The sequence below is a fragment of the Stylophora pistillata genome, chromosome 11 (genome assembly GCF_964205215.1).
Source record: "Stylophora pistillata chromosome 11, jaStyPist1.2, whole genome shotgun sequence".
Taxonomy (NCBI): Eukaryota; Metazoa; Cnidaria; class Anthozoa; order Scleractinia; family Pocilloporidae; genus Stylophora; species Stylophora pistillata.
This window is the reverse complement of record NC_142529.1, coordinates 324,919-333,794: the sequence shown is the minus strand read 5'-3', so window position 1 is coordinate 333,794 and position 8,876 is coordinate 324,919. Positions and strand designations below refer to the sequence as shown.

Below are 8,876 nucleotides of genomic sequence, written 5' to 3'. Positions count from 1 at the left end.
TAAGCCATTTTTATTTAATATTTTCACTTTTAACTATCTCTATGGCTATCTTGCAGAAAATCCCATACAAATCCTTACAAATTGATATGCAAATTGTGTTCCTTGTGTGGTTCTCTAAGAGGGCTTGGGCTACCTGTGGGTTTCCCTTAGATCTTTCCAAACCCTCCTCAATGCTTACATATTTCCCAGTCTTTCACTGATTTCAAAATGGCCGCCCAGATTGTGAAAACCCGACAGGCAAAAAAATAATCGGAAAGATTTCCATATAACCATATACATTAATTATGTATTCCATTTCATCAAGACTAAATATAAAGGTTTCTTTGCAACACTCTATGCATAATTGATGTATGGGGTTATATGGAAATCTTTATTGTAAATCACAAGTTCTGCAGCGAAGGTTTTGATAATTATCTTGCTTTCTAGACTTCGGCCGTCATCGAAGGAATCCACACAGAGGTGTTTTGGGCAAGAGTTCCATATAACCCCATACATTAATTATGCATAGAGTGTTGCAAAGAAACCTTTATTTTAGTCTTTATGAAATGAGTGCATAATTAATGTATGGGGTTAGGGGTTATATGGAACTCTTTCCGTGTTTTGTTCAGCTTATCAGGACAGAAGGAATGCTGGTGAGTTGGTGCCTTTATTTTCTGTTAGTTTTCTTCATTATCCGTTTCTTATAATTGATTGCATGATCAAGGGATGATTTACTCCAGGATATATGAGCGTTAAGCAGAATTAATGCAATCTCTGTATAAAAGTAATTTTGAACTCCACATGATTGTCAGCTGTAATGTATTGTTACAGAATTTATTCATAACCCTTTCACTCCCAAGATCACCCGTGTAATTCTCCTTACTGTCTGCCATAAATTCTTACCATGTTAGTTTGGAGAATTTGCTTTTGGGTCTACTAATACTGGTAATTCCCTAATTAACATTTTCCTTTATTCTCATCACTTGTCTGCTTGATTTTGCATTGAAAATGAAGGGAGAAATTCTGTCTTGGTCGCTCATGGTAATACAAGCATATGTGCAGGCATATTTGCTGGTGTTCTTCAATCATTTCAAATGGTCTGATGGGCTTCTTTGGATGTAAAGTGGCTGCAGGTTTCCCATGGATTTCTCATAATCCTTTGTCACTGAGACCTTAAAACTTTCAGTCTCTTAATTTGCATAAACAAAATTTCTTTACAAAGTTAGCCATGCATTGAATACCTTTGCAGGTTATTGTAAAATAATAAGAATCCTCTGACAGATGGCTCATTCAAAAGAGAGGCATAGACATTCAATCTCAGAGGTGATCAAAATGCAACTTCTCCTTGGGCTATGAACTCATTGCTATGTAAATAAATGAGAGAATTTTGGAAATTATCAACTGCAGGACAGTAAATTTACTGGTAATCAATACCAAATTCACTGAGCTATCATATAAAGAAATGTTTAAGACTTCATAATCTTTGCAGGTTTCTTTGTGAGTATGTCTATTTTCCAGACCAGGCCTTATAAATTGTTGATCCTGGAGGAAAAAAGGGAACAAGATAATATTCTGCAGAAGTCAACATTTTAATGTCTATTAAACTAAAAGGCTAATAAATGCAATGGTCTAACAAGTGGAGTCTTTTGAGGTGCAAGATTCCATCTAAATGTTGTCAGTGAGAGGAACTTTTACATAATTACAATGGGTTTTTTGAGAGGATGGACTGTAGCTGACAGAAGTTTAATATTACTTCATTCATTTATTTAAGTTTGTTTTTATCCATGAACATGTTATTACATTGCAGGAAATCTGGCATGTTTATGCTACACAGATTGGAGCCCTTATCACTGAGCATGCCAGCAAGCCAGTTTTTTCGGGTATTGCCCTCAGGAAACATTCACCCCAGATACTACAGCAGATTTTAAAACTGCTTGAAACAAATAGAGTCTGGTGATGAAATATGCCTGTCTTAGACAGAAAATGTACCTCAGATTCTCACACAACAATAGCAATAGTTTACAAATGAGTCAGATGAGTCTCTACTGAGACAGTGAAAAGTTAATCTCAAGCTTGTTGTTCCATGACATAGCTGTGAGTATTAAAACAAGAACATACAATGCAGAGTAGCTCAAAATCATTGATTTTGGAGCCTTTGAATATTTTTTACAAGTTTCATCTTATGTACAACACTTTTTCTTTGTGTAAATACATAATACAACTTATTACAAAAAGGAAGTTATTTTGTTAAATTATTTAATAAATTGCTGTATAGTTACGGATCTTTTGATTTTCTCTGCCATCTGTATAACTTTACAAAATCATGCTTCCCTTTCCTCCTGTGGACTTTATAGAACACTATAAGTTGAGCTATACATCAGGGAGTTTAGGAAGTCACTGCTGCACTGAGCCAAATGTCAGTTGTAATCTCTGAATAAATAGCTTCTAAACATGGAATTATTTAACAAAACTATTGACTGGTAATCTGTTTTCATGGTTTTATACACAATTTACAATGTTCTTTAAGATCCAGGTCTTACTTCTGGTGATTTAAAATTACCAGCATTCAGACCACAAGTTTTGTGGAATTAGACAAATTATGAAACTTTACTTTAAAACCAACCTCTGTAAAGAGTGGGTTTAGCAGAATCAGGGTCTTAGCCCCTGCTTTTGTACAAATGATGACAGCCTTGATGGGGGCACTGTATCACAATCAAATGAACCACCCTGTATGACTCCCAAATGGAACAGGTTAGAAGTACTGTTTCACACCTCAGTCTTCATCATCAAAATCCTCTATTGCATTATCATCATCCTGAAGCATCTGAGAGGTTCCTTGTGAATCACACTCTTCACCCATGACCAGGCACTTGTTAGCTCCCTGGATTGTATTCCCCCTTGGTTGGAAACTAGCAAGGATGTCGTCATCATTATCACTATTCATACCACAGTCTTTTTCTTCAAGTGTATCTGTGCTTCCTCTAGAAAAAAATAAAACAAAATTATTTCATATTTAAAATGGTAAAGTTGGCATCTGAGACAACAGGATTAGAAAACTTCATTCCAAAATTAGTATCAAAACCATGTAATTTGCACTGCTTGCCACTAGACAGTTAATTCTTGGACATTACCTGAATGAATGCTTGGATTTTCTGAAATTGCTGATAGCTTGCAAAAAGAAAATTTGTCCTAAACACAAGAGAGAGTAGTAATTCAGGTAACTGACAGTGAATGGATCTTAAACAATTCAGGTTGGCTTTAAGGTTCCTCACAAGAAGATGGAAGATGAAAAATGAATGAAGATATAAAATTAATATAAAAAGAGCAACACCAATAGAGGAACAATATACTAAGAATGGTAACTAACCTGGTGTTCTCAGGGGAACATCAGTAATGGCTGAGTATGGAAGAACCTCCGTTTGCAGAACTAGTGATGGGCAGTGGTAATCTTAAGAAATCAATAGGATCATCATTGTTAATTAAGAAGTTGAACCAAAGAAGATATATTGATTCTGGGTAAGAAAGCTTCTACATCTCTTTCCTTGAGTATTTACTCTTACCCTTATTAAAAATATCCCTTACTTGTCTGTTGACAACTTCCCAATGGCTAGGTTGTTCAGTGGCCACAGAAAAATGATGGAATGATAAGTCTCACATCTAAACAGATCTTGTGCAGTGTTAATACCTTCACGCAACTGAAATTAATTCAATTTAACAGTACTACCATAATTACTATGAAAATTATCTTTGTCTCAATCTTAATTCTGTGACTGTGAATTGTCACAATTTTAAATCACACCAATCATTGTGGAGTGAGGCATAACTGTGATATTACTAGTATGTTTTTTTAATAAATATTTGTACTGTCCTGAGGTTGTTAAATCACATTAGGTAGCAATATGAACCCTCTATTTGTATCCTGAAATAATTTACCTTCTTGTTGACCTCAAACAACTGTAGTTTATGAAGTGGTCTCCATCCTCTCCCGGGCCCACTGGAGCTTGATGAGGTCCCCCCTGCTCTGCTGTTAAATATTACCCCTCTTGCTGCCAGACATGCGCTGTACTCCTTCATAGAGGACTGAAACTGTGTTATGATGACAATGAACTTTTAGCATTCATTTGACAAGATAGCCCCATAACTGCAATGGCCCTTTGCAACTTCAAGGAAGCTACAAATAATCAACTAATAAATGTTTTTCAGGTCATGCTGGGTATCAACAGATGTTAAAAAACTGAGAAAACTTTACCATCCATTCTTTAGTGATGTAGTCTGCTTCGATGAAGTGTTCGCTAACATTCACCTGAGAATCAAATTTAGTTTTATGAAGGGAATAATGGAGGTGGTTAAGTTGCCATAAGATAATCGATTAGGGAGGGACATTCAAAAGCAGATTCTCTCGTTCCCTAGTGATTGGGTAAACCTACCTAGCTGAGGGTAAATAATTATTTATAATTATACCGTGATATCCGCACAGCATGTGTTGTGACTGACACAAAAATACCCAGCTATCATCAAGAAGTCAGGCTCGTGGACAACTTCTTTTCATTTTTGTCGTTTTTTAATCCACCTCTTTCTTTAAGGTTCACAGGGCCCTGACTGTAAGCTGTTTGATTAGCACTCTGGTAGGTTTTGTAATGCTTTTTGTTCACGTCGATGGCTGTTCTGAAGGTAAGGAAACAACTGTGGAGTTGCCAACCTCTGGAGACCTCAAATCTAGAGACCAGCACATTCCCCACCGAATTCGCTGATTTGACCCCCCGGAAAATTTCCATTTTGATTTGGACCTCATACCCTCCCCCTCCCCTCCATGATTGAGATTCAGACTTTGGACCGTCGCCAGAGTAACAGTGAACACGCCGAGCAATTCGCGGGTAAAAACGTAGATCTATTCTGTCAATGTAGTGTATTGACTGCACGCTAGAGTGTTACTTTACGAAACGGTTTAATTGTTGAACTCTAAGTTTGTTTTTACAACCGTGCCGAGCTCCGCTCTCTCTTACTTACTAACTGGGAAATTACATGATTGACGGGTAACAAAACAACAACCGGAAGCGGTCACTACATTCCTCCCCACCTTGCAATATATATATAAGCTATAGCGAAACTGCAACAAAATATAGAACCGACTCTGAGCATCTAGTGCAGAGCGAACAAACAGTAACATATGAAAACGTCCCTCCTTGGGTTTCAAGAGGTCTTAGACAAAGTCCTTGAGGTATGCAGGAGGTCGTCTGAGTCTCTGCGGGTTGCGGCGAGGTCCACACTCAGCAGGTTTTGACAGCGTACTCTCCTTAGCATCAATGGGCAGAGCTGGGGGAGTTAGGCTGTCATGCACAGGTCCGCCAACTGTGACCTGGACGTCGGGCTCCAGCTTCTTGAAGAACGAAGAGTTTCGGGTGATGTTTTTTTTTCGGCCCTCGGCTGTAATCATCGTACCCTTGCGTTGAGTGACGACATAGGGTTCAGGATGATAAGGTGTTCTGGAATTAATTCCGGAGGGGTCACGCCTGACTAGAACTTTGTCTCCAGTCATGAGGTTGCTTGGCTTCACATATGCTTTCCGGTCAGCATAGCTCTTCATCTTCTCCTTAGCCAACATGTCTCGGTGTCGTATCGATGCTGGGTCCTCCTTGGAACTGGGTATGTCAGGAATCTTAACGCGCATGGGCCTGTTGAATAAAACCGTGGCTGGTGGCTTGCCTGTTGACGAGTGCGGTGTTGCTCTGTAGTTGCGAAGCATCTCGTGTAACTCTTCTTTCCAGGGACGTTGCTCTATGTTTGCAGCTTCGACCGTCTTCTTAACTGTGCGCAGGAACCGTTCAGCTTCTCCATTGGCACGTGGCCACTTGGGGGTTATCTTTCGATGGTCGAATCCCATGTTCTTTGCAAAGGACTGGAACTCTCTTCCGTTGAACGGCGGGCCATTATCAGTGCGCACTTTCGCCGGTACACCAAACTCTGCAAATACCTTGTGGAGACGTGGTATGACGGCTGTTGCAGACACTGACGGTATGACCTCTACAATGGGGTATCTGGAATAGTCGTCGTAGAGGACGAGTAAGTATCCTCCACCAGACAGTTCCTTAAAATCTGCACTAATTTGTTGCCATGGTCCCTCTGGCAGCGGTGACATGTTAAGGGGCTCGCATTTGGTTTCTGGGGTCGTCACTTGGCATGCAAGACAGGATTTCACTTTCTTCTCTACTGCGTCGTTGATACCTGGGAACCACACTTTCTCCTGAAGCAGTGACTTTGTTTTCGTGATGCCCTGATGACCTTCGTGTGCGAGATCAATTACTGTCTGTTGTAAGGCTTCAGGGACAATGATCCGTGTTCCTCTTAAGAGTACACTCGAGGAACTGCAGATGGTCAATTCTTCCTTTACCCGTTCGAGGGCTTTGTACGTGTTTTGGTTTATGTCGAGTCGCTTAGACGGCTCAAACCAGTTGCAGGTATGCACAGCGTCAATGACGGCTAGAAGGGTTGGATCTTTCATAGTTGCCTGCGTGATGTCCTCTAGTTTGAGTGCGTTTGGTTTGGCAGCGTGTGTGATGTAGTCCACGAACTCTTCTGCCACGCGTTGCTGTCGACTGCTGGAAAGCGTTGACTTCTCAGGGTGTCGGGACATATAGTCAGCCGGGTTTCCTTCTCCTTGCTCGTACACAACTTTCACTTGGTAGGGCTGTAAGCGCAGTGTCCACCTCTCAATGCGTGGTGGTGGTTTTGATCGAGGATTGTTGTATATCGCAAGTAACGGCTTATGATCTGTGATGACAGTTACCGGTTTGCCATAGACGTATAGGTGAAAATATTCACATCCCCATACGACAGCAAGAGCTTCACGTTCAGTCTGACTGTAGCGTTGCTCTACGGGAGTCAAGGATCTGCTTGCATACGCAACCACGAGTTTGTCTCCAGTAATGGGGTCAGTTTGAGCCAGGATTGCCCCAAGCCCAACGGGGCTTGCATCGACGCTGACTTCAGTGTTCCTGCTGGGGTCGAAGTAAGCGGTTACAGGTGCTTGCATAAGGGCGGTCTTGAGCTGTTGAAGGGCGTGGTCTTGCCTTTGGCTCCACTCCCAAGGCATGTTGTTTTGGGTCAGCTCACGGAGGGGCTGTGTTAGCGTTGCATACGCAGGAATGAATCTGGAGCAGTAATTGGCCATACCAAGGAGGCTGCGCACTTCTGCGACGTTAGTTGGTGGTGGGAGATTGGTTATCGCCTGGACCTTTTTCGGATCAGCAGAGATGCCTTCATTAGAGAACACATAACCAAAGAACTCGAGGCTATGCTGTGAAAACTCGCATTTGTCGCGATTTAGGGTTAGGCCTTTCTCCCGGAGGCGCTGAAAGGTTTCTCGCAAAGCTCGGTCGTGATCTTCCTGTGTCTTTCCGTGCACTAAGATATCATCACTCAGGTTGAGCGCTCCTTGTATGTCGCTCAAGGTTTCGCGGATGGCATTTTGGAATATTTCGGCTGCACAGGCGATTCCAAAGTTTAGGCGCGTATACCGCCTCAGTCCAACATGGGTGCTAAACGTTGTGATGAATCTAGATTCCGGGGCGAGTTCTAGTTGATTGTAACCTTGATTTAAGTCAAGCTTGCTGAACACTGTGGCTCCGTTCAGGTCGGCGATGATTTCTTTGATCGTTGGTGTGATGTGTCGTTCACGTTGGATCGCTCTATTGGCCTGTCTCATGTCAACGCACATTCTGATTTCGCCAGGCTGTTTGGGCTTGGGTGCTACAACGACGGGCGAAACCCATGGGGTCGGTCCATCCACGCGCTCGATAACGCCGTGCTGCTCGTCTCTTTCTAGCTGATCTTCGAGTTGCTTCCGGACATGGAAGGGTACACGTCGGTGAGATTGTGCTGAGGGCTGGACGCTGTCGTCGATGTGCAGATATACTTGGTAATCTTTCAACTTTCCAAGGCCTTTGAACAAATCGCCATACTCCTGTACCAGCTGATTGATCTCTGGTCTGGATATAAATGCCAGTGGACATGTGATCGATATGAGTCCTAAGTTCTGCGAGGCTTGCCAGCTGAGAAGGGATCCGCCTGCTCCTTCAGCGACGTAAATAGTTTCCCGAGATGTGATCTCGTCTTCAGTTGTTACGGTTGTTTTAAACTTCCCGAGCATACGCAGAGGCGTTTTGGACTTGTACGGGTATACTCGAGTCGTGGTGTCGCTCAGGCGTGGTCTATTCTGAAGTGATTTGAAGTCCTTCTCGTCTAGGATGGTGATACTAGATCCTGAATCGGCCATCAGAGTCAGCCAGGTACCATTGATCTTGACCTTGAACAACGGCTGCTTCATGTTCTTTCCGTTAACACTGTGGATGCTTAGATGGAAGATGTTTTCGTCATCGCTGTCACTGGATTCATCGAAGTACTCGTCGAGTGTACTGACTGTTTTCCGTGACTCTCGCTTATGGGATCTTGCCTTTGGTTTGCTGCGACAGACTGATTCGAAATGTCCCAGCTTGCCGCAACTTCGGCACACTTTCTGATAAGCCGGACAACTTCGCATTCCACCATCGTGTGGGTAAGCACCGCCGCAGTTTCGGCATGTTGTTGTTCCTGAGTGTGATCGGGAAGATCCGTGTCCCGGGCGTTCCTTCTTGTCTCGTGGGGGTCCATTCCAAGATTTCCGTCGAGTTCCTTCACGGTGTTTCTCGAGTTTGTTTACTTCTGCTTTTGAGTTTTCCAATTCTTTGACTTGTGTTTCAGTAAGCTCCAGAGTTTTTCCGTAATCGAGGAGTGCATGTAAGGTAATTCCAGGGTCACTGAGAGCTTTTCGGCGTAGCTTGGACGACGAACACAGTTGAATAATCTGGCTTTTGATTTCTCGGTCGGCATCAGCGAATTCGCAGGTTTGTGATAGGTGTTTC

General features: G+C 42.4%; 1 protein-coding gene and 1 long non-coding RNA gene across 4 annotated transcripts in view; one reads left to right on the top strand and one right to left on the bottom strand.

The window, feature by feature from the left end:
* Positions 1-8,876, bottom strand: part of LOC111332283 (cell cycle checkpoint protein RAD17) — a 73,850-nt gene that overhangs the window by 23,830 nt on the left and 41,144 nt on the right. The window contains exons 19-21 of one of the 3 annotated variants that reach the window (XM_088738536.1): positions 3,347-3,427; positions 3,111-3,168; positions 1,548-2,960 (exon numbers count right to left, since the gene is read on the bottom strand). In XM_088738536.1, coding sequence (XP_088594662.1) covers positions 2,753-2,960; positions 3,111-3,168; positions 3,347-3,427 — 347 coding nt within the window. In that variant the 3' untranslated portion in view covers positions 1,548-2,752. Of the gene's footprint in view, positions 1-1,547; positions 2,961-3,110; positions 3,169-3,346; positions 3,428-8,876 lie in introns of those variants that run through there. The other 2 variants (XM_088738535.1, XM_088738533.1) reach the window with 2 other exon arrangements.
* Positions 10-2,262, top strand: LOC148719577 (uncharacterized). The gene is made up of 2 exons (XR_015993221.1): positions 10-632; positions 1,787-2,262. It is a non-coding gene; the product is annotated as an uncharacterized LOC148719577 (long non-coding RNA).